The sequence below is a fragment of the Myotis lucifugus genome, unplaced genomic scaffold (assembly GCF_000147115.1).
Source record: "Myotis lucifugus unplaced genomic scaffold, Myoluc2.0 scaffold_60, whole genome shotgun sequence".
NCBI classification, from domain to species: Eukaryota; Metazoa; Chordata; class Mammalia; order Chiroptera; family Vespertilionidae; genus Myotis; species Myotis lucifugus.
This window is the reverse complement of record NW_005871108.1, coordinates 5,614,580-5,640,942: the sequence shown is the minus strand read 5'-3', so window position 1 is coordinate 5,640,942 and position 26,363 is coordinate 5,614,580. Positions and strand designations below refer to the sequence as shown.

The window sequence follows — 26,363 nt, the reverse complement described above, 5'->3', positions numbered from 1 at the left end:
ATGAAGGACTCCCAGCCACCAGCTGCTGATTTTGCCCTCTAGTGGCAATATGAGTAAACTACAGGAGTCAGGCAGCCCGGTTTCCTTAGCAGAGGAACACTCAAGGAGCTAACTAGTCAGGAAATAAAAATGAGAAAAAAATAGCAGTCCCTTTAAAGGGGCAGGTGCTCTCGAACTCCAGCCAGAATACAGCCTGGTATTGCCTGATCTTCTGAATAGTCAAAAGAAGCCAGAAATTGGAATTTTTATGTCCAATCTCCACCTCAACTATTAAATCAGCTTTTAATAAAACACTGTAAGGGATAAACCAAACTTACCTACTGGCCAAGATGAGTTTGTGACATCTTTACTATTTTTCTCAGAATGAAGTTCAAGCACCCCTACATTAGAATCACTTGTGACACTTTTTAAGAATATTTTTTTATTGAAATCAGAGAGGAAGGGAGAGGAAGAGATCGAAATATCAATGATGAGAGAGAATCACTGATTGACTGCCTCCTGCAAGCCCCACACTGGGGATCGAGCCACAACCTGGGCATGTGCCTGGACCGGGAATCGAACCATGACCTCCTGGTTCATAGATTGACACTCAACCACTGAGCCACACCAGCTGGGCACCTGTGACACTTATTCACTTATTCAAAATGCAGTTTTCCAGAATTAGTGAATCAGATCTCTGTGGTGAGGCAGGAATCTACATGCCTTTTGAAGAAGCACCCTAGGTGTTCTTTATGCTTACCAAAATTTGAAAACTCTGCCAAAACTGGTTTGGCTCAGTGGATAGAGCGTTGGCCTGTGGACTGAAAGGACCCAGGTTCGATTCCGGTCAAGGGCATGTACCTTGGTTGCGGGCATATCCCCAGTAGGGGGTGTGCAAGAGGCAGCTGATCCATGTTTCTCTCTCATCGATGTTTCTAACTCTCTATCTCTCTCCCTTCCTCTCTGTAAAAAATCAAGAAAATATATTTTAAAAAAAATTGAAAACTCTTCCCTTAAATCGCAGGTTCTCTGACTTTAATGTGCATCAGAATCACATGAAAGACTAAATACACAGATTACTGATCCCCCCTAAAGCCCCCCCCCTCCTCCCAGAGTTTTGGATTTAATAGCTCTTGTGTGGGCCCAATAATTTGCACTTTTAATGAGTTTCCAGATGATTCTGATGCTGCTGGTCCAGCAACAACACTCTGGGAACAACTGGATTAGAGGATGAATGTTAATTGAGTATGTGCTAAACTCTCATCCTTACAGACTTTATGAGGCAAATTGGTCCCATTTTACAGATTAAGAAATGGAGGCCAAAACAGATTAAGAAGTATCCCCCACGTTCTGCTGGTCAGGATGTAATCATCCTGCTGATTAAAGGAAGTCTTGAACTTACATCCCTCACTACTTATTCCCTGAATCTTTTTAGGAAAAACAAATTTTAGGTAAGATGAAGCAGATATCAGGGAGGAGAAGGAATTGCAAATGATTCAAGTTGGCCTTCAGGGTTCTCCACTACCAGTTCTTCTCGGCTTTCTCCCATCTCTTCTCACATGACCATCAGGATTCTCCAAACTTATATAAACCCCAAGCACATCCCTACTGCAAGCTTGGCTTCCTACTATTCCACTCAGCTGGCAAGGACCTCATCCTTATCCCACCCTTGATTGAGTCAGATCCTGTGCATCCAATCCCCTTTCATGTGTAGAAGCTGGGAGCCAAACACTACATTTCCTAAGCTCCCTTGCAGCAAAGGCTCTGGATGTGATTTGGATTCCACCAATCCGATGCACTTGGGTAGACTTGGTTTTGGAACTGCCAGATATCTACATTGTTAGTGGAGGCAGTGGCTTCTTGAATGTGGCAGGAGCAGCAGCACCTGTGGCAATCCAGATCTGGACTCTGATCTGGAATTGTTTGGGAGTCATTTTCAGTCTAGGTCTGTTTCTTCAGGCCTCCCCACCACCACCCAGTCAATCTGTTAGCCATTTAATACCCTCTGATAAATTCCTTTCTGCTTATGTTAGTTACACTTGACTCTGTTCTCTAAGACTTAACCCAGAATAATAACAGAAACACATCCAGGGTACTGCTAAGTTTAACAACTAGTTCTCTAGGAAAATGTACACAAATCTATAAATTTTACTGTTATAAAGGGTGTGTTATACACAATCCTATATAATAAAAGCCCAGTGACCAAACAGCTGAACGACCAGAACTACCAGTCAACCAGTCACTATGACGTGCACTGACCACCAGGGGGCAGACACTCAATGCAGGAGCTGCCCCCTGGTGGTCAGTGTGCTCCCAGAGTGGGAGCACTGCTCAGCTGACCGGGTTGAGCACACTCCCACAGTGGGAGCAGCCACTCAGAGGGCGGGTCCACTAACAATGTAGATATCTGGCAGTTCCAAAGCCAAGTCTACCCAAGTGCATCAGATTGGTGGAATCCAAATCACATCCAGAGCCTTTGCTGCAAGGGAGCTTAGGAAATGTAGTGTTTGTTTGGCTTCCAGCTTCTACACGTGAAAGGGGATTGGATGCACAGGATCTGACTCAATCAAGGGTGGGGATAAGGATGAGGTCCTTGCCAGCTGAGTGGAATAGTAGGAAGCCAAGCTTGCAGTAGGGATGTGCTTGGGGTTTATATAAGTTTGGAGAATCCTGATGGTCATGTGAGAAGAGATGGGAGAAAGCCGAGAAGAACTGGTAGTGGAGAGCCCTGAAGGCCAACTTGAATCATTTGCAATTCCTTCTCCTCCCTGATATCTGCTTGGTGGACCAGGATGAGCGGTGCTTCCACAGCAGGCCAATCCCTGCAGGCCATGCCCCCCACCAGTGAACAAATCCTGTACACCGGGCCTCTAGTTTATAAATAACAAAATATACTATACTCATTAAATATTCCATTTTGACAATCAATTCTCACAGGATGCTTTTGTTGACTTTGGCTGAACTCTTATGTCCATGGCCAATTGGTCATAATTCAACCATGATTTGACAAATGAATTTGTATCCGAATCCACTCTTTTCCCAATAAATTTAGTATTATTAAATCTGATTTATAATCTACTGATAAACTATTTCTCACTCTCATATATATTCATTAAATTGAAAACTCTTTTAGCTTTATCACTATGTGTATCAGAACCTCACTGTTCATTGATGATATGACTAATATCTATGATGGATCAGATCATGACTTTTAAATACTAGAAGAATATTTTCTCAATTTTCCTCTCTTCACAGTGTAATAGCTACAGATCCTTCCCTCTATTAAATATAACCTACATTATAAACATTTTCTCTAGAGCTTTCTTAAGACAATCAGCAAAGCCATAAATCAAGACCTGACTTAGACTGCCAATTTCCATTGTGTAAATACTCCCACAGTGGCCAATTTTAAGCTATCAATATGAGTGAAGTCACTGAGTTTGGAGTTGAGAAGAAATGTGCACAACTGTATAGTATTTCCACCATACAGATGCAATAGACATATCCTCAAGAGCCTAGATAATACTACAATGCAGTAACATCATTAGAAAATGATGTGTTCAGCTTTTTTTATAAGCATTAATTTTTTGAAAGATATTTCATTGATTTTTTACAGAGAGGAAAAGAGAGCGATAGAGAGTTAGAAACTTCTATGAGAGAGAAACATGGATCAGCTGCCTCCTGCACACCCCCTACTGGGGATGTGCCTGCAACCAAGGTACATGCCCTTGACTGGAATCGAACCTGGGTCCCTTCAGTCTGCAGGCCGACGCTCTATCCACTGAGCCAAACCGGTTAGGGCTGTGTTCAGCTTTTTAAAAATATATATTTTTATTAATTTCAGAAAGGAAGGGAGAAGGAGAGAGATCAAGCCCACAACCCAGGCATGTGCCCTAACCAGGAATCGAACTATGATCTTCTGGTTCGTAGGTCGACACTCAACCACTGAGCAACACTGGCCTGGCTGCTCAGCATTTATTACTCTTGTTTTCAATATAATGTATTTAATTATAGGTTTATATAATTTTTAAATAATTATAGTGTTTACCAACTCACAGAATTCCTGAAAATTTAATCAGCTCTCAAAATCACTATGAGCCAGCTCCAGCATACAACCAATGTTGCCCCTTCCTTTTGTCTAATGGTCCAATATATCAAGAGTCATCTCCCACCTCACCTCGTCCAGGAAACCTTCCTTATAGCCTCCAGACTTTAGAGAGCTCTATCTTCTGAATCCTTACAACTCACAGATTTTGCACTAATCACTTTGTAGTTGGTATTGACACCATTGTCCGTGCTCAGAATCTAGTAAAGAAGATATATAAGGAGAGAGAACCAGTCTTTTCCATCTTTGTATCCCTCTCGAGCCTGGACCAATGTGTCATGCATGACCTTGGCAAAAACTTGACAAAATGTCTGTGGTGGTTTAACATGTAGATAATAGATATATGGGAAATACTAAAAGTTTTTAGAACTCTGGCTCTGCCACTTAGTAGTTGGGTGGCTTTTCTTAAGGTGTCTTTATTATCCTTGTCTGTAAACTTAGGATAATATCTTCCTTATAGAGCTTGGGTGAATATTTATGATGAAATGATAGTATGTGCATGGTATTCATCAAAACCCTAAAATAACAAAAGATTGAGACAAATTAATATCCAGCCCTAGCTGCTTTGGCTCAGTGGGTAAAGACTGAAGGGTCCCGGTTCGATTCCAGTCAAGGGCACATGCCTGGGTTGCAGGCTTGATCCCCAGTAGTGGGTGTGCAGGAGGCAGCCGATCTATGATTTTCTCTCATCATTGATGTTTCTATCTCTCTCTCCCTCTCCCTTCATCTCCGAAATCAATAAAAATATATTTTAAAAAATTAATATATATCAATAGGAATCTGGCTAAGTAATTGAAGTACAGCCATTCAGTAAAATATTACACAGGTGGAAAAAAGAATGAGCGAGCTCTGTATGTACTAGTATGTAACGATCTACAGAAATATTCTTAAAGAAACAGCAAAGTGCAGAACAGTCTATGTCATTTGATGCCATTTATGGAAAAAAAGAAAAAAAACATATACAAATGCAGAGAATATGTGCAGTACAGACACATAAGAAACTGGGTGGTGGGGGAAAGAGGTGAAAATTACCATTCTATTGAACCTTTTGAATTTTGAACCATGTGAATATATTATCTATTCCTGAATACACATGAAAAAATTAATGATGCTAGTAGAACCCCTGGCGCAAGAGCAAAGAGCCTCAAAAAATTGGTGGCTCTGAAGATGATCATAATGATTAACTACAGAAAGGTCAACTCAAATGCCAAGTCCTAGCTCCTGAGAAGAAGAGCTTTGGAGTCAGACCTGGGATGAACTGTGCCTCTGCCCGGCAGCAACTGTGTGACTTTGGACAAACCACTTAACCTTCCTGTGCCTCTGCAAAATGGGAATGACAATACCACTCTCCTCTGTGCTGCTATGAGGTTAAAATGAAATAAGGTGTGTTGAGCACACAGCCTGGTACACAGTAAGAACTCAATACATGTTAGATTTTCTTTTCATTATCAACCAATAGAGAAGTTGGCAAAGACATAAAGCAATATGCAAAAGACAAAATTTAGACAGTAAACAAACATGATTAATCTTACTAGTAATTAGAAAAAAATATAAATTAAATCCTCAATGAGGCAACAATTGCCAATTGCAAGTGCTGCAGAACAGTACTCAGGACCCTTCTGTCTGGCCATAGGATTCTATATTAGGCACGTTCTTCCCAGCTTTACACTCCCAATCTTGACTTCTTACCCTGCAGACAAACATGACAGAGGATGATTCAATAATGTCTTTTGAGACCAGCTGCCCAAATGAGTACTTCTCCACCTTCCCCAGGGTTACCAGTTTCCAAAGCTTCTCATCAGACCACGACTGTAACAGCTCCATCTGCCTGAGGGGAAAAACATGTTAGAATGCATTGCCCTCCATCATAGAAGGTGCACAGCTCTTAACAATTTCCAGAAAGGGAATATGTTCTCCTGCTCTTGCAAATGCCTGAGTTGGAAGATTACACACAGCCTCCAATCACCTACCCTGTAGCCAATCTCCTACCACATATCTCCTTGGCTCCCCCTGCCTTCTTCTCCAGGCCCTTCATCCAGCCACTTCCCATTGCTACTCCTCAAACACACCTGTATAATCCACCAACTATGATTCTCTCACTTCTGTTCTTCCCTCCAGGAGGCTTCCTCCAGCTCCTTGACCACAACCTTGTGGCTCACTAAGCTATTCCCATTCCAAGTAACACTGTGAGAAGGCCTCACTGCAGCTCACCAGCTATTCTGCCCTTCAAGTCCAGCAGTCTTGGCCCTACTTTGGTTTGGGCAGCTCATTCCTACCCATCTCCTATGGCCTATTGGCTTCAAACACTCAGCCCTGGGGAAGAGTCTGGATTCACCTCTTTTGTTCCCTGTAGTTGAAGGCCCACTGAAGTGACTTCCCCTCCACCTGACCTCATACACCGCATACATGTGTTTGCCTTCCCTCAGATGAGGCCCCAAGGGACTACTAGCTATGGTAGTAGATTCTCTCAGCTCCAACAGATTATGAGCTCAGAACTCAGTGACTTAGGCCTCAGTGGGGGCACTGAGTTCCATTCAGAGCACCAAAGGGGAATGGAATCAGTGCCATGTCCAGATGAGAAGGGTCTAGCGGTTCTCAACCTGTGGGTCACAACCCCTGAAAATACATCCTGCATATCAGATATTTACATTACGATTCATAACAGTAGCAAAATTACAGTTATGAAGTAGCAACGAAAATAATTTTATGGTTGGGGGTCACCACAACATGAGGAACTGTATTAAAGGGTCACGGCATTACGAAGGTTGAGAACCACTGGAGAGGCACTGGAAAGAAAGCTGGGCCACCCCAGAAGAAGCACCTACTATGTGCCAAACACTGGGCCACACACTTCCCATGATTATCTCATTCAATCCTTAAAATGACCTTGGAAGAGAGGAATCATTATCTCCATTTCACAGAGCAGGAGACTAACACCTGGAGAAATAACCTATCTAGGGTCACATGGTTGATAAGCGTAAGAGCTGAGACTGGAAGGAAACCAGCGTCATTTTCCCACTCTATGAACAAATGAACTGCTCCTCCCTTGGGGACTAAATTCCCCCTTGTCAGGCTCCAGATCCTTTGTGAAGCGCTCTCTCGGCTCTAGTTCACAGGGACGCTCTGTTTATCATGATTCTCTATAGCCTGCAACCTACGACATGTATTTTCAGTGCCAGTGCCTATGCTTCATTTGACTTTCACTCTTTCCTAAAGATAACTGAATGAGCATCTGCATGTGCCTGACACTATGACAACACAGGGATTACAACAGTAAAAAGTACAGATAGGGCCTTGCCACCATATTGCTTACTGTCTGATAGGGCAAATAAATTGCAAAGAAAGTATTGTGTAATCAAGAATTACAGTTTTAACATAGTGTAATAAAAGCATTGAGGGGCACCCTCTCTATTCTGGGTTGAGGGTAGATGGGGTTGGTTAGTGAGGTGGGGTGGTGAGGCCCAGAGACTTCTGAATCAGACATTCTGGGACATCCCCATCCTGAGCCTTATTTCCCTCACCCATAAGTTGGGGGAGAATAAGAGAAATATCCTCATAGGACTGAACGTGAAATTAGATAAGGCAGGTAGTCCAGAGGTCTTAACACCCTTCCGGCCCAGCAAGCACTCAGTACACGTTAGCCATTCTAGTATTACTGTTCCACAAAGAAGGGATATTTGAGCTGAGACCTGAAGGTATAGTAGGAGTTTGATAGAGAACTTGGGTGGGAGGTGGGTACTTGAAGAACATTTCAGGCAGAGAGAAAAGCACCTAGAGTTTCCCCCTGGGCCTGGGACAAAGTTAGGTACCTAACAAACACCTAGGGGGGAAGATGCTGGCTGATGATGAAGTTACCTAAAAAACTCAAACCGATCCTGGGCATCCTTTTTAACTTCATGGTCCAGGTTATTAGCAAGGAAATCATCTTGGTCGACAACCAAGAACTCTGTTTCTTCCATACAGACCACAGTGGCCCTCCTTACTGAAGAACTCAGAAGGCCCATTTCCTGTTGGGTAGACAGGGGCAAAGGCAATTAGGAGGCTACCTCTCATTTCCTGCTTGCAGCTTTGCACACTCTTTCCTGCTTCTGTTTCCCCCCTTCCCTTGAAATTTCTCCTCTCCAGACTGCAGGTTCTGGGGCCAGCCCTGTGCTCTTGCTCATCACCCTTCAGTGGGGCCACTCCTCCCTCTTAATATGTTGCCTGTGGAAAAAGAGGCAACAGACTTGACCAGGCCAGAGTCAGGAAGCTGGAGAGGCCTCACTGAGGAGTCATGTATCTCTAAGGGTCATATGGGGAACATACTCCTTAAACATCACAAATGAAGAGCTGGCCTTTGACAGATAAGGGTGCTAGGACCCACAACAGGGCAGTGGCTTGCACAGAATATAAGACAGGATTGGGCCTGGCCAAGAGGTTCTAGCAGGAATCTCTCACACTCCAACCCCAGCCCAGGAAGCCAGGCCCTTCCTCCATTACCCCAAAACAGTCGCCCTTCTGCAGCAACATCGGGTGGGGGTCTAGGAAGGCGCTGCTGCCATCTTCATCCTGGGTCACTGCGACTTTGCCCAAGTAGATGAAATAAAAGCTGGTGCTCTTCTTCCCCTTCTTTATGATCACACGTCTGCGACCAAACCTGGGAAAAGACCATAGCCTGTGATCTAGTAGCAACCCAGAGCCCAGCACATGCTGGGAGGAGAGTTGGATTGGTTGTGCCCTTTGCTCTGGAGAACTAAAACACAGGCTGTAACTAGAAAGGACTCAGAAGAGCCCACTCCCAGCTCCATCAAGCTAACACATTTAGTTGCCCACCTCTGTTAGACTGAAGCTTCCAGAGAACAGAGCCTTTGTCAGTCTGCTTGGTCACACAGTAAATGCTCAATGAACAGTTGTGAAATAAATGAATGAACACATGCTGAAAGGATTGGATGAGTGGTAGAGTCAGACCAGGATCCCAATCCTAGTTCTACCCCTAGCTATATGCCACTGGGCAACTAATATCCCCTTTCTGAACTTCAGTTTCTTTTGTCTATAAAATATAGATGAATATGCCTAGAAAGAGACAAATAAATGGTCTTATGATCTTCAAGAACTCACTACCCAATTGGGAACCCTGAGGGTAGAAGTGCCAGGTCCCAAGAAAACTGGGAGTTAGTTCTTAAGCTCAGAAGGAAATTTCTGTATTTCAAATGCAAGCTCAAATTTCACTTCTTTCAATATTCATTCATTTCCTTCATTCATTCAATATAAGTTAAACAAATTCCAACTGTGTCTGTCAGGCACAGAGATAAAGGACACAGATTTCATTCTCAAAATTATTGTCAAATAAGGAGGTAAATAAGGTTTAAAAACGCTTAAAGAGAGGTAAACACAGGATAATTCAGAAGCACAGAGAAGGGACATTTAACTCAGCTTAGGAAGGCCAGAGAAAGCTCTAGGATGGTGTCTGGAGTCATCCAGGTGGACAGAGTGATTGATGGAAGAACATCCCAGGCAAAGGGACTCCTGTCCAAAGGTCCAGAGGTGCCCTAGCTGGTTTGGCTCAGTGGACAGAGCGTCAGCCTGTGGACTGAAGGGTCCCAGGTTTGATTCCGGTCAAGGGCACATGCCCGGGTTGCAGGCTCGATCCCCAGTCGGGGGGTGTGCAGGAGCAGCCAATCAATGATTCTCTCTCATCATTGATGTTTCTATCTCTTCCTCTTCCTTCCTCTCTGAAACCAATAAAAATCTATTTTAAAAAAACAAAACAGTTTCAAAGGCCCAGAAGTGACTGGAAGCATGGGCACATTCAACGGAATAACTGTAACTACCATTAGAAAGGAAAATGGGAGACGGGGAGGAGGTCAGGGGGGTAATGGAAGAGAAATCTGGCTCACTCCAAAAGTTGGGCTAAGTTTGGATTTTACCCAGAAGGCAATGGGGAGCCCAAAGTCTGCCCTTCAGTGTCTACCAAGTTCTTAGGAATCAGTGGCCTTTGTAAAAGTGCCCCAGTGTTTTTCCAGACTGCTGTCATACCCCTCAACTCCAATCTCTCTGCACTGCCCTCAGCAGGTCCTCTGAATTCTCCTCCCCCTCCTCACTGAGCTACCAGCAGCAGGAGAGCCAGAGCCAACCCTCTGCACAGGACAAGTGTTACTTCCTTTGTTCCATCAATTTGTCTACACAGCTCCCCCTGCTTGGAATGGATTTTCCTCTCTTATTCACCTATTCAAATTTTTTCAGGGAGCTCAAGGTCCAGCTCAGATCCTACTGCCTCCAGGAAGATCTCTCAGACTCAGCCCTTAGCAATAGCTCCCCTTCTGAGCTTCCAGAGCATCTACTGGCTTCAAACCCTGTGGCAAATTCCTGGGGGCAGGGACTAGAGAACAGGTGGACTGAGGACTGTATTAGGCTGGAGTCAGTAGCTTCAGGCTCCCCTCTGGCTCTGGGTTTGTTTGGGTATAAACCAGAAGCTGTGTCAACATAGGAAAGAGGTGATGGCCCAGATGACAATGGCCAGATGGGAGAAGGCAGGCATATTCAGCCAGGAAATAAGACTTTGGGATCAAAAGAGCAGAGCCAGTGTTCACTCAAGTGTAGACTGCTAGAATTGGAGCCAGAAAGACCCTCAGAGATCATATAGCTCAATCTACATTTTCAGGATGAGGAAAGTGGGGCCCTCCTGGGGACTTGTTTGAAGGCCACACTTGAGTCAGCACTAGAACCTGAATCTCCTACAGTAGACATCTACTGCTTTTGCTGCCAAGCATCTGGTCACATTTTTCTACCAACTCCACCCTGACTTTGCTTTGGGGGAAACACCTTTTCTTGACTGTCAGACAATCAGAGCATCACTGCCCACTGGGGGGCTTGCAAGAGGCAACCGATCAATGATTCTCTCTCATCATTGGTGTTTCTCTCTCTCTCTCCTTCTTTCTTTCTCTCTGAAATCAATAAATATATATATACATATATAAAAAATAGCATATCTAATAACTACCATATTTTCAAAGATGTGATAAACTATTTTTCAAGAAACCTGCAACATTAAATATAATGTGAAAATATTTGTGATTTCTTTTGGTGAAAAAGTCACAATAATGTCTAAATACTACAGTGGTTTTCTACCTACATCCATGATTAAAGAAAATGATCAATTTCAGTTAGAGATTAAGAAAAACACAGATTTAATTTTTCTCTCATCCCATTTCAAGACCCTTGTCCTGGTTCCTGTCTGGATGTACTAGTAATGTAATCCCCTGTGATCCATTCTGGCTTTTGGGGGCTGGATTTGAGCCTCAGCTCTGCTATTTATTATCTGGGTGACCTAAGATGAGTCATTTTCCCCTTATGAGCCTCCATTTTCTTATCTGAAAAATTAGGAAATTGGAACAGATCCTTTCTGATGTTCCTACCAGATCCTCTCCTTAATTCTGGGTAGAATCTCAATGAATGGATGAGATAAATTGTGCTGCAACCATAACAGTGAGCACTAAGGTGAACTAACAGTTGGCTTTCCTCTGCTGACACTCGGCAGAGAGGCTGGCACACCTGCCATGGCCTTCTCAGCTGGGTCTTCGTGCCCAGCCCAGCTCCAGCCCAGAGCCGGGGGGCCCTCACTGACCGTTCAAAGCGGAGGACCCTGGCCAGAAGCAGCTGCAGGGCCTCTGAGTAGTTCCGGTAGCAATCCAGGACCTGCAGGAAGTTACACAGGGCCTGGACGTCCTGCTCCGTCCTCCAAGAAGGTATCTTCTGTGCTATCTCAATGGCCCGTGGAGGGAAGTAACCCTAGAGAGAGAGAACCAGAGTGACACACAGGACCCAGCGGTTTCCCCATGGGCCAGAGAACAACTTCTCACACTGCGGCTTTTACACTTTCCCACCCCCAACACAACAGTGGCTGACATGTGCTTACTGTGTGCCACGCACCAGGACACATCTTACACACACCATCTCACTGTCGCCCAGCCCACGAAGCAAGCCACTATTATCATTCCCATCCAGCAGGTGGAGACACTTGGATTGGAACCTAGATCTGCTACGTGTCAAAGTCTATATTCCCAACTACTGACCATACTGTCACTGCTGTTCATTGACCCCCCACCCCAGGCAATATGAGCTCCCTAAGCTCCAGGGGCCCCTCAGCACATGCACACTGCAGTCAGGGGAGACCCTCCTTGCCCCAGCCTATACCTCGGCATGCTGCCGAAGACTAAGGAACAGGGAACCACAGAGACTATTAGCTAACCCTCATGAACCAGGACTCGTGGACCAGTAGGAACAGATACACCCATTCACCCACTACTCCCACCTGTTGAGAATATGGTACTTAAGTAGTTAACACCCCACTGGCTGCCCATTGCATTTGGGATAAAATCTTAACTCGGTGCCACGCATAGGGGTCCACGTGATCTGACTCCCTACCTCCTTAAACCCCTCCAACCTCACAGCTCCTGCCTTGCCCCTTTATTCTCTAGTCTATAGCCTTCTACCCATTTCTTGGAGGTGTCAAGTTTGTTTCTGTCTTGCAGCCTTTGCTTGGGCTATTTCCTCTGCCTGGAATGTTCTTCCCCTGGATTCTCCCATAGATATGGCTGCCCTCTCCTCATTCTAATCTCAACTCCTATGTCCTCAGGAAAACCCTACTGGATCAACTGAGCTAAAATAGCAGAGTCCTTGCCCAGCCAGCGTGACTCAGTGGTTGAGCATCAGCCTGGGAACCAGGAGGTCATGGTTCGATTCCCTGTCAGGGCACATGCCCCGGTTATGGGCTTGATCCCCAGTGTGGGGCATGCAGGAGGCAGCCGACAAATGATTCTCTCTCATCATTGATGTTCCTATTTTTCTCTCCCTCTCCTTTCCTCTCTCTGAAATCAATAAAAAACATTTTTTTTAAAGAGAGAAAGAAAAAAAGAAGAAACAGAAAGGCAGTATAGCTCAGGGATTAAAAACTCACACGCTCTGGTGCCAGGTGCCTGGCCTTGAACCTTGGCCTGCTATTTCCTAGCTGTCTCACCTGAGACAAGGCACTTCTTCCTGAGTCTCAATTTCCCTATAGATAATAGCAGAAACTCTATGTTTAAATAGCAGAGTAAATGTGTGTAAAGGACTCACAACATGCCTAGCACACAGCAAGGGCTATATAAGTGCCATTTTATATCTGAATCCAATCTTTCTCCTTTCTAACTTTTTTGCTATCAATAACCATTGGGATTTCTATCACAGGATCCATTTATGACAAAATACAGATGCTCCTAGCGTCTATGAACCAAACTGATTCTTCGGGCCCATTTGGGGTCCTAATTCCTTCAGGAAATCTTTCTCACTAACCCCCAGCCCAATCCTTAGGAACCCCCTTCTTGGGTTCCTACAGAACTGACTCTTATTTAACTTCCCTTATTTAACGCGATTTGAAAGATGGTAAGTTTTATCATCTTTACTTCATTCAAATTAACTCCTTTAGTGCAGGTGAGAATGTTATACAACCTAGTATTCTCTCCACAACCAGACACAGATTTAGGCCTACCTTAGGAGTTCAAAGAAATATCTAGAACAGGGAAAAGGGAATATAATTCAAATAGAGCCTGGCTCCTGCCTGCTTCTCAAATACCATTTCTCAGCGCTCTCACCTTCATTCACTTCAGGCCAACAATCCCTCACTGTGTTCCTCTAGCATACAGGAAGGATAAAAAAAAGGGGGGACTGCCCTTAATCCCACCACCCAAAGCTAGCCATTAACATCTGACATACTTGTTTCCTGTCTTTTTCTTATTTATAAATAAACTCTTTGAAAATAACACAAGTAATACATGACTATATTTTCCATGAAGAATCAATATATAATGGTTAAAATCACCTTGCATCATGTCACCCCTCATACAGATCTGCTCTCCATAACCAGAGTTTACTATTTTTATACATTACTAGGAGCCCAGCACGCGATTTGAAATCGCGTGGCGCCGCCGACCCTCGAATTGCTGGTCTGGCCCTGCCTTGCTCCCCGGACCCTGCAGCAGCCTTGGCCCGCTGTGGGTCTGACCCTGCCTCCCTCTCTGGCCCTTGAAGCAGCCACAGCTGCTGCTGATCAGGCCCTCCCCCAGCGCAGGCACATGGAGGCCCCTGCCACCCCGCCCCCCCCACACACACTGCCTGTGCAACCTCCTCCTGTCCGGTCGACCCATTACAGTGTCCTGGTTAATTAGCATATTTCATATATATATATATATATATATATATATATATATATACATATACCACACACCCCACACACTATACTTATACATGTGCCCACAGAATATGTATAGAATTGTTTGGTTTTTATTCATATAAATGTCAGACTGCAGACATTTATGCAACCTGCTTTTTTTCACTCAATGTTCTTTTATAAACTACTTGTGTCCCGGTGCACAGATTTGTGCACATTGAAAGGAAATACTTTAATATCAATATTTGCGTCTTGCTAATGAAAAGAAAATAGGATTCTACAGAGTCTCCTACCTACCTACTCCAGGACTTCTATGAGGACCAAATTAGATGAGGCATGGGAAAACGCTTCACAAATATTTGGTTAAACTGTAAAATGTTTGCACCTGGCTATAAAGGAAGTTGGGTTCCTGGGCTGAAGAAACTCCAAGGATGTTAGTCGCTAGGGAGAGGAAGCTGGGTGTTGCTATGTGACATCATTACCCAGCACCCACAGCCACCATTTGGTGTGGGGGGGGGGGGATTGGGCCATAAGCACAATTTGCGCCATGGGGTCCTGGCAGTGTTGGCTGTGATCTGGTGGGGTGTCACTCCAGGATGGTGGCAGGGCCTGTGTCCCACTTGGGAGAAGCCGAGTGTTGGTTTGTCAGCTCCAGGTCCGCGGTGCCGTTTATTTTTAAATAGCCAGTGCACATCATGGCAGCTCCCGAGTTAAGCGTCTGCCCCCTGGTTATCAGTATGCGTCATAGCTACCAGTTGAATGGACAGACACTTAGCCTTTTATATACATAGATCTTTTAAAAATGTATCCATTGTTTCCAATGTCTCACAATTGCTATAATAAATGAGTCTAGATTCTAAGTCTCTATAATTCTAAGGGTTCTTTTTGAGAATTTTGTTATTGCTCTAGCTGGTTTGGCTCAGTGCATAGAGTGTCAGCCTGTGGACTGAAGGGTCCCAGGTTCAATTTCAGTCAAGGGCACATGCCCGGGTTGTGGGCTCAAACCCCAGTGTGGGGGCATGCAAGAGGCAGCCAATCAATGATTATCTCTCATCATTGATGTTTCTATCTCTCCCACCCTCTCCCTTCCTCTCTGAAATCAATAAAAAATATTTTTTTAAAAAAAGTTTATCATTAACAGAGTCCCAATATGGATTATATTGAGTTTTAGTGTTTGGTCGCAATCCAAGTGCTGCCCTGAGGTGCAGGTTATATATGTATAAATATATGTGTGTGTGGATCAGCTTGATTGAATAATTATATACCATATGATTCACCATTTAAAGTGTACAATTCAATTATTTTTAATATATTCACAGAGTTGTGCAACTATCACCACAATGGATTTTACAACCTTTTCATCATCTGGAAAAGAAACCAGTACCATTTGCAGTCACTCAAAGGGCAGGTTATTAAATTGGGTCTCTGCTCTTTGTCTCTGTGTTGGAGCCAGAGTCATTCAAGAGGCTGAGAGGCCTTACCTATACAATGGATTTTTCCTTTGTGCCCTCTTCTCTCTCTCTCCTGTTATACACAGAATTGTCTTCATCTCTAGAGTTCTATAACTCTCAGAGAGGCCCTAGTTTCTCCTGTCTGAAGGGCAAAACTTGGGGGTAAACTTCAGTGGCCAGCATCAGACACTGGCCATTTGGGAAAGGTGAAAAAAAAATAAACAAATAAAACAGAATTTGGATGACTTAATTGTGCTTCATACATAATGTGGCATGAGAAATTAGATTATGCCCAGGAGGGACAGGCAACAGAAGCCACACCTTGGCTCCAAATGAAGAAAGAGGTGGGGCAGGGTGGCACAGGTCGTCCTAGTAACAGTTACAAAGCTCTGTCCAGACTCCTTTCCCTGAGAGAAAAACCAACATGGCTACTCCATGGGTCAAGTTAGGTCTTCACTGATGAGAACTTCAAATCTTCCCTATTTAATAGGTAGGTCCCTTTAAATTTTAATTAATATCCAGCATTTGGTAGGGAGAAGCTGGAAAGGTTGCCATGATTCTTAAAATTCAGAGAACAAGTCACACAGTTCAAAGCCTCACCCAGTGATAAGACATTTCTGCATCAGAATGGCCATCTTACACCCAGATCAGGGACAAATGTGCCCAACATCTTTTGGAGAGTTTGGGGCAAAGCCAGAATTCGCTCAGGCCAGTGCTTCTCCCACCACCCTGATTATTTCTCCTCTGTCTGGGGCTCTCACATCCTCTGCTCTGCCTTCTGCTGTTTTCCCACAGGTCCAAGTGCAGGAGCTCTCCCTGCTGGTTCTGCTCAGCTATAAAGCAACAAACATGGGAGGAGGCTCACAGTCTCGGAATGCCAGAACTGGAAGGGATCACTGAGATCACCTGTTTTATAGATGAGGAAACTAAGTGGCTAGTTCAAGGTGACACACTGCGCTGGTGACAGAACCTGGACTGAACCCAGGTTCTGATGCCCAGCCCAGTGCTTCTTCCAGGCCATGATGCTGAAAGAAAATTCCCAACATCAAAGTCAGAACCGTGCATACCGACTCTGCCACGAAGTCCATGGTATCAAATGTGATTCGGCCTTGCTTCTTTTTCTGAAAAAAAAAAAGGAGGAGGAGGAACAGGAAGGATAATTAACAAGACTGCATAGAATTCTGCATTGAAACTCTTCTGCATACCTGGACCACTGTAGTATGCGGGAAGCCATGGGAAGCCTAACAGCGTGGCTTCTCATGTCTACCTCTGCTCCGAAGGTCAACTCAGCACAAAACTTGGGCCCAGCAGTGACAACAAATTGTTGTGAAGAGAAAGATGGGGGTGTAGAGAGGAAAGGAGAATAAAGAGAGGAAGCATGAAGAGAGAAAAGTAAGAGGGGAAAGAAACAAACAAAAGGGAAAGGATAGAGGGAAAGAAAACAATAGAAAGGAGGGATAAAAAGGAAGAAACAAAAGAAGCCAACCTTCATTGACCACCTGTAACGAACCAGGCATGGAGCATCTTCCTTATCTTACTCCATTTCACCTTTAAAACAAAGCAGGCATTTTTGAATGGATTTGAATGGCCTGAAGAACTTGCCCCAGGATTACCCAGCAAATAAATGGCTCCCGTCTAGAGGATGGCCAGGAGGAAGAGGAAAAGGTCTTAGGGATGAACTAGTCAAACCCTATCTCCTAACAGATGCAGAGAAGATGTGGAAAGAGTAGAGAAAGGGACAGAGAGAGCAGGGGGAAATATGTAGAGGGTGTAGGGCTGAAAGGACAGGACAAACAAGGCCCTGAGCACCATACAGGGCCAAACCAAGACCTTCCTCCCCCCCACCCCATACACACACACACACACCTCTCTAGCTCAGTGGTTCCCAACCTTCCCAATGCTGCGACCCTTTAATACAGTTCCTCATGTTGTGGTGACCCCCAACCATAAAATTATTTTTGTTGCTACTTCATAACTGTAATTTTTTTTTCAAAAAAAATTTTTTTAAATATATTTTATTGATTTTTTTACAGAGAGGAAGAGAGAGAGACAGAGAGTTAGAAACATCGATGAGAGAGAAACATCGATCAGCTGCCTTCTGCACACTCCCCACTGGGGATATGCCCGCAACCCAGGCACATGCCCCTGACCGGAATCGAACCTGGGACCCTTCAGTCCGCAGGCCGACGCTCCATCCACTGAGCCATAACTGTAATTTTGCTACTGTTATGAATCGTAATGTAAATATCTGATATGCAGGATGTATTTTCAGAGGTCACAGACCCACAGGTTGAGAACCGCTGGGTAGCTAGTCCTCATGTCCTTCCCCAGGGCCCACTCAGATCTCTGGGCTCTCCCCTCATTTATAGGTTGGGGATTCTCAGGGGGCCAATGAAGGAAAGAGGTAATGTTCAGAAGGATCCAGATTCACATACTCCACTGAAACCAGACTTTGGCTCTCTCTGCCAGACCCTATGCTCCAGCCCTCCAGCTCTCTGCCCAGCAGTCATATGACACTATAGACTCCCCTTGAGAGGCTTCTGCTCAAGGCCACCCTAACTGGGTAATGTTGTTAGATTCAGCTTCACACTCCCCTGATGACAAAACTAACTCTGATTTTCAGCTTCCAACTGCCCAAGCATCAGCCCAGGTCTGCTGGTAACCAAGGACTCCTGGTTGCCAGGGCCCTTCACTTCACCACTGCATGGCACCCTGAGTCAGAATGTCCTTCCTGAGAGCTAATCTCAGTCTCTCAGGTTACAATTCTTCTATTCCACCCCTTCCCAGCTCAGGGCCCAACTACAGGACAGAATCTGGCTGTGGACTTGTTTGGTTTGGCCAGCACAGTGTCTTCAAAATATATTAATTTAAATGTCTTTAGATGGGGCATGCCCTTCCTCTCCAGCTGGCCACAGGCCCTTTCTGCTACATCTTAAACCAAGCCACACACATATAGTTATATTACCTGCTGGGCCTTAGAAAGCAATCTAAGCCCTAGCTGGTTTTGCTCAGTGGATAGAGCATCAGCCTGTGAACCCAAGGGTCCTGGCTTCCATTCTGGTCAAGGGCACGTACCTCGGTTGCAGGTTCCTCCCAGGCCCAGGCCCTGATCAGGCACATGCAGGAGGCAACCAATCGATGTGTTTCTCTCACACTGATATTTCTCTCTGTCTTTCCCTCTCTCTTCCACTCTCTCTAAAATCAGTGGGAAAATATCCTTGGGTGAAGATTTAAAAAAAAAAAAAGCAATCTAAGACAACCTTCCTTTGCCCCATCACCACCACCCCACTTTCCCTCTCCTTGGCTACTTTCCTTCAGAAACCACTTTGGGAAATTTCTTGGAGTAAATCGCTGCATGCAAGGAGGAAGCAGAGGCTGTCACTCCAGGAAAATAGGCAGGGAAAACTTTGGAGCCCTTGATAGTAATGAAAACAACTTTGGAGAACCAGAACAAGTTAACGGAATGGTGATCAACTTTTCTGAGCCAAAAAGGGGCTCATGATCTACCTTTGGGATAAAACATTTAAAATGGGGACATTCTAGAAAATCTAGAAAACATGGTCACCAGAGCAAACAGGCCCAGCAAATGTTCCCTTCTCATTTAAGTAAGGAGACAGGAAAGAAGGGAGAGGAGATAAATGGCTGGTGGACATTCAGAAAACTCAACTGGATTGCTTCTGGCTCTTTTGATCACTGCTGGAATGGAGATGGCTTCTTTCCCACTCCCAATGTTTGCTTCCACATGAAGTGAGTTGTGCTAGTTGAACACTACCAGCCCCTGGCCTCCCATACTGAGGAGTGACAAACTCCTTGGTAGATGTGCAAGGAGAAGTGGCATGATCACCCGCTTCCCCTTCCCTCTGTGCTCATATTCTGCTCTGCCCTTCTCTGCTGGGAGCTTAAGGCTGGAGGCTCCGCTGCTGTAGTGGAGACCTGCTGTGGTCTAACACTGCTTGTGACTGCTTGTGCAAGGCTGCCTAACTTTGGGGTTCAGTATTAGGTAAACCTCTCACTTGATGGTCCAAGTCATCTTCTCCGATATAAATGTCATCATTAATGTAAGTGACAGTTGAATTCTCCCTTCTGCTTTATCTTTTGTCTTCTTTCTCAGATGGCACAGAACTGGGACTGGGGAGTGGGGTGCTATTTATAGGACCCCCTTAAACCCTGATAATCCTGCTGAGCCCAGCTGCTTACATCCCAGAAGGAGAAGATAGGGTGCCTTCTGCGAGCAGTCTCAGTGATCTGATATTCCCGGAATCCTCTGAGACCTTGGCGGAACATTTTACATACTCGGATCATCAAAATGATATCCAGGATGAGCCGGTACATCCCCTGTGGAAACAAAACAAACATGAGCAGTGAAAACTGTCTGTTTTCAACCATCAACAGCAGGCTGGATAGTGCAGAAGATGAAATGAAATGGGATTAAATGCAGTGGGGTGCTGGAGTGATGATTACATTTTCAGGAAGTTTTCAAGACTATTGAAATCATATTGGTAGCTTGAAATTGCCCGCAGTGGGAACATTTATGCCACATAAAGACTGGCAATTACTAAATGGGGGCATCTGCTTCCCCAAGGGGCAGTTGTTAAAATATTCACCAGTACAGCTTTCGTTAAATGTCAAGTCCTTCACTTTGGTCCAAAAAATAAAGAGCAAAAGTAAAGACAGGATGTGAGGGGTGATGCAGAGAACCTGAACTTGGGAATTAGGTGGATCTGAGGGAAGAATGATGGATAGATGCAATATTGCTGGCTTTAAAGATAGAGGAAGGGGACCACAAGCCAAGGAATGTAAGTAGTCTTTAGAAGTTAGAAAAGTCAAGGAAATGGATTTTTCCCTGGAACTCTGAGAAAGGAACAGCCCTGTTAACACCTTGATTTGAGCCCAGAGAAACTCATGCCAGACTTCTCAGCTATGTAAGCTAATAAATTTGCAGTGTTAAGCCACTACATTGTGGTAATATGTTAGAGCAGCATAGAAAACTAACATAACACCTAATATAAGATGGGACCATCTGATCTTTTCCCTGGGAATTTGGAATTGGAACTGAAAACAAGTCCCAAATACAAATTTGGGAATAAAGGCAGTCACTCTCTATCTGCAAGTAAATACAGGGAATAAGGAAGCAAATCCAGAATGTGAAACAATCTACAAGTTTATCTAACCCAGTTTCTTCAAAAAGTCAATTTCATGAGGAATAGAGAACAAGGTGTGGAGGCCGTTTTAGATTAAGACTCAAGAAACATACAAACAAATGCAAAATAAAACCTTGACTGGACTGTAATTCATCATAAAAATCTGTAAGATACATTTTAGGAACAAATAAGGAAATTGAATATGACTGGATATTAGGTGATACAAGGAATTCATTTTAACTTTCTTAGTATTGTGGTTGTGTCCTTAAAGTATACACCTTGCCCAGCCGGCATGTCTCAGTAGTTGAGTGTCAACCTATGAACCAGGAGGTCACAGTTTGATTCTCAGTCCAGGCACATGCCTGGGTTGCAGGCTTGGCTCCCAGTGTGGGGCATGCAGGAGGCAACCAATCAATGATTCTCTCTCATCATTGATGTTTCTATCTCTCTCTCCCTCTCCCTTCCTCTCTGAAATCAATAAAACAATATATATATATACATACATATATATAGTATGTAGTTTTTAAATGATTCAGCAAACATACACCTGCATACATGCACACACATAAGCACATAAAGCCAATATGGCAAAATGTTGACTGTAAAATCTAAGGGATGATCATTATATATATTTCAACCTTTATTTTTGAAAATTTCCATAATTTTAAAAATGCAAAAACTATTTTTTTAACTTCTGATAATAAGGATATCATAAAGAAAATGAAAAAACAAACTGAAGATTGGAAGAATATATTTGCCATGCATATAATTGACAAAGCACTACTATCCAGAATTATAAAGAATTATTATTACAAAGGATTAATATCCAGAATTTTAATTTTAAAAATTCTACAGCCCTGGCCAGTGTGGCTCAGTTGGTTGGGTGTCATCCCATTCACCAAAAAGTTGCGAATTTGATTCCAGTCAGGGCACCTGCCCACGTTGCGGGCACAATACCCGGTAGGAGGTGTATAGGAGGTAGCCGATTGATGTTTCTCTCCCTCTCCCTCTCCCTCTCCCTCTCCCTCTCCCTCTCCCTCTCCCTCTCCCTGTCCCTCCTTCTTGCTCTCCAAAAGGGAGGGAGGGAGGAGGGAGAGAGGGAGGGAGGGAGGGAGGGAGGGAGAGAGAGGGAGGGAGGGAGGGAAGGAGGGGGGGAAAATCCTACAAATAAAAATAATAATAACCCAATCAAAAAATGAGCAAATGATATGAACAGGTAATTCAAAGGGAAAACTCAAATTACCTATACATAATGAAAAGATTCTGAATACCACTAGAAATAATGGAAATGGAAATTACAGTAACACGATACCATTTGCACTTATCAGACTGGGGAAAGAAAAACATGATACAACTATGTTGGAGAGCAATTTGGCAGTATTTTTTAAAGTTGAGGATGTGTGTCCTTTACAATCAAGAAATTGTATGCACTTTATATATACACTTTAGAGAAACTTACACATGTGCACAAGAAGATAGCCGTGAGGGTGACCATGGCACACTGTAACGGTGGAGAGCTGAAAACAACTGGTTTCCATCAGTAGGGAACACATCAACACATTATAGTGCAGTCACAGGATTGAAAATAGCACTAGCTGTATATGTCAATGTGGATAAAGTTCACACATAATTTTGAGTGGGGAAAAGTGAAATACGATGACATTTATAATGCCATTTTAAAAAATGTGCTGCATACTATACAGTTGCTCATGGATACTTCCCATAGCAATGTATACATCCATATGTAATAAAATTTAAATATATAGATAGGAAGGGTACACATCAACCTCAGGAAAGTAGCTACCAGTGATGAGAAAGGGAGTGGGATGGTGAGGAACTTCACCTATAACTGTAATCTTTTCTTTAAAATTATATATCTAGCTCTAGCTGGCTAGGCTCAGTGGATAGAGCATCGGCCTGCAGACTGAAGGGTCCCAGGTTCGATTCTAGTCAAGGGCACATGCTTGGGTTGCAGTCTTGATCCCCAGTAGGGGACGTGCAGGAGACAGCCAATAGATGATTCTCATCATTGATGTTTCTACTTCTCTCTCCCTCTCCCTTCCTCTCTGAAATCAATAAAAATATATTTTAAAAATAAATAAATAAATAATACCACATGATCTCACTCATTTATGGATAATAAAGACCATTATAAACTGATGAACAAAAATAGATACAGAGGCAGAGCAGCATTGAACAGACTGTCAAACTACAGTGGGAAGCCGGGAAGGGGGGGGGGGGGTAAGAGATCAACTGAAGGACTTGTATGCATGCATATAAGCATAACCAATGGACACAAGACACTAGGGGGTAGGGGAGGCCGGGGGAATGTCAAGAGGGCGGAAAAAAGGAGACATATGTAATACTCTTTGTAATACTTTAAGCAGTAAAACAAAATTTAAAAAATAAATAAAAAAAATTATTTTTAAAAATTATATATCTAAAGTAAATATGGAAAAGGCTTTATTAATAAAATTAATACTTATTGAAAACAATTTGCCATTGTTGGGCACTATTCTAAACCCTTTATATGTGGTAATTCATTTAATCCTCAACAATAAATCTATACAAAGCAAAAATCAAGCACAGTAAATCAAGTATCTTGCCTAATACTAATATCAGTCATATGACTAATAGGTGATAGGGAATTGAACCCAGGCAGTCTGGCTCCAGAATCCTTAAGTTTTGTTTTTTTGGGCTTTTTTGTTTTGTTTTTTAATATTTTATTAATTTTTTACAGAGAGGAAGGGAGAGGGATAAAGAGTTAGAAACATCGATGAGAGACAAACATCGATCAACTACCTCCTGTACACCCCGTACTAGGGATGTGGCCACAACCAAGGTACATGTCCTTAACCAGAATCGAACCTGGGACCCTTCAGTCCACAGGCTGACACTCTACTCACTGAGCCAAACTGGTTAGGGCCAGAATCCTTAAGTTTAACCTATTACTTTACCCTGCTGTTAGGCCTTATTTTCTCTGGATCTGGTAATAGTAGAAAAGCTGGGTACAGAGCAGGAGAGTGGGACTCGGGCTGAGTGTAGCCTATGACTCGTCCAGTATCGAGGGGGTAGTAGGCTACATGGTAGGGCTCAGAATTCAGTCTTTCTTTCCTTTTTCCCCCCTTTTTATTAAATGTATTGGGATGACACTGGTTAACAAAATTATACAGGTTTCAGGTGCACAATTCTACAACACATCAAGAATTCAGTCTTGCCCCCTGGCGTGGCTCAGTGGTTGAGTGTCAACCTGATCATGGTTTAATTCCCGGTCAGAGCACATGCCCGAGTTGCAGGCTTGATCCCCAGTGTGGAGCGTGTGGGAGGCAGCTGATCAATGATTCTCTCTCATCACTGATGTTTCTATCACGCTCTCCTTCTCCCTTCCTCTCTAAAATCAATAAAAATTAAATAATAATAATAATAAAGAATACAGTCTTTCTGCCCTGGCCAAAGTCGCTCAGTGGTTACAGTGCTGGTCTGCATATAGGACCATCTTGCGTTCGATTCCCAGTCAAGGGCACATGCCTGGGTTGCAGATCTGATCTCCAGTCCCAGCTGGGGCGTGTGCAGGAGGCAACCAATCAATGTGTCTCTTTCACATCAATGTTTCTCTCTTTCTCCCCTCCCCCATCTCTTCCACTCTCTAAAATCAATGGAAAAAAATATCCTCACTCTTCCAGTGAGGATTTAACAACAACAACAAAAAGAATTCAGTCTTTCTGGAGCCTAATCCAAAACTCTATTCTTTGTGCCCATGCTGTGACTTCAAAAGGTACAAGTTAGCCACACTCATCCAAGGCCCCCTCCTACACCTGCCTCTCCCTTCCTCAAAATACCTGTCTGTTCAATCTTCCACTCTTCCCTCCCAACGCCCTTCACACTTCTCACCTGTTCCTTCTTCAAAAGCTGCCAGGTATGAGACAATATATATTTCCTCATGGTTCCTGATTTGGCAAATGACACGAGCTCCTTTGCCTTTCAAGAGTAGGACCACAAATGCTTCCCAAGGATCCGGTTATATTAGAAATGAGTAGCTTCCTCCTCACTCTTCATACCCCACCAGTAGCTGTTGGAAGCCTTGTTCTGAGAAAATCTCACCCTCAGAATCTCCTTATGTCACAATGAAAGATTCTGGAAGAGAGAAACCAAAATCTGAAAATCTAACATTTATTGAACACTCACAGGCATTATATTAGTTAACTTCATAACTACCACAAGATGAGAGACCTCACGCCCACTCCACCCATGAGGAGACTGAGGCTCAGTGGCTAAATGACTGTCAGAGTAATGGGGCCATAAAAAAGAAAGTAGGAGGCTCCTGGGCTGGGGCTCAGGGCATCCAACACCTCAGCCTGGGGACCACTCTGAGGCTTAGAATTTAGACACCTGTATGGCACTGTCCTATAAATCTTGTTAGATCAGTAAATCAGAAACACTCAGCAAATTGGAAGTCCCTAACCAAACAGGGTACCGAACGTTGAAAGGAACTTGTAACTGGAACTCAATGACTCTGGGGTCTTTTAAAAAATAGAGAAGAGCTTGACTGGTGTGGCTCACTTGGCTGGACATCGGCCTGTGTACCAGGAGGTTGCTGTTCCAATTCCAGTCAGGGCACATGCCTAGGTTGTGGGCTCAGTCCCCATTGGGGGGTGTGCAGAAGGCAGCAGATTGATGCTTGTCTCTCATCAATGTTCCTCTCTCTCTCCCCCTCTCTTTCTGAAATCAATAAAAACGTATTTTTTAAAAGTAGAGAAGAATATAGGGTCTAAAGTACTTTTTTTTTCTATTAAAGATGGCAGTTGGTAATTCCAGTTTGCCCTTGTATACGAATCCTCAGTGAAAAACTATGACTTCAAGTATCACCTGATTTGCCATTCCTATCCAGCTACACCTATCTGACAACTCTCCCCCAACTGACAGTCAAATGTAAGGGCACTGAACACAGTGAAGACAGCTGGACAGCTGGGAACAAAGACCCAGGCTCTGAATTACTAAATTCATAGGCCACCATTCATGGTGTGAGACACTAATCACTTACAGAGGTGAAAAGAGATAGAACTAGCTTCCCCCCACCCCTCCTTAATTGGAGAGAAAATGCAAAAGACTCAAAGACAGAGGAAGAGAAAGTTTCAGGGAGGAAAGAAAAGAAAAGAAAAGAAAAGAAGAGAAGAGAAGAGAAGAGAAGAGAAGAGAAGAGAAGAGAAGAGAAGAGAAGAGAAGAGAAGAGAAAGAAAAGAAAAGAAAAGAAAAGAAAAGAAAAGAAAAGAAAAGAAAAGAAAAGAAAAGAAAAGAAGGAAGGAAGGAAAGAAAGAAAGAAAGAAAGAAAGAAAGAAAGAAAGAAAGAAAGAAAGAAAGAAAGAAAGAAGAGAGAGAGAGAGAGAGAGAGAGAGAGAGAGAGAGAGAGAGAGAGAAACGAAAGGAAGGAAGGAAGGAAGGACAAACAGTATGGAAGTTTTTTGTCTTTCCTTACCACTAACCTGGTCGTGGAAGAAAAATCCCTC

General features: G+C 43.7%; 1 protein-coding gene across 1 annotated transcript in view; it reads right to left on the bottom strand.

Annotated features, from left to right (window-relative positions):
• CNBD2 (cyclic nucleotide binding domain containing 2) overlaps positions 1-26,363 on the bottom strand; it is a 56,360-nt gene that overhangs the window by 25,156 nt on the left and 4,841 nt on the right. The window contains exons 2-8 of the mRNA XM_006089482.3: positions 24,751-24,993; positions 19,916-20,053; positions 16,786-16,839; positions 11,688-11,851; positions 8,564-8,720; positions 7,940-8,091; positions 5,774-5,912 (exon numbers count right to left, since the gene is read on the bottom strand). Coding sequence (XP_006089544.1) covers positions 5,774-5,912; positions 7,940-8,091; positions 8,564-8,720; positions 11,688-11,851; positions 16,786-16,839; positions 19,916-20,053; positions 24,751-24,801 — 855 coding nt within the window. The 5' untranslated portion in view covers positions 24,802-24,993. The remainder of the gene's footprint in view (positions 1-5,773; positions 5,913-7,939; positions 8,092-8,563; positions 8,721-11,687; positions 11,852-16,785; positions 16,840-19,915; positions 20,054-24,750; positions 24,994-26,363) is intronic.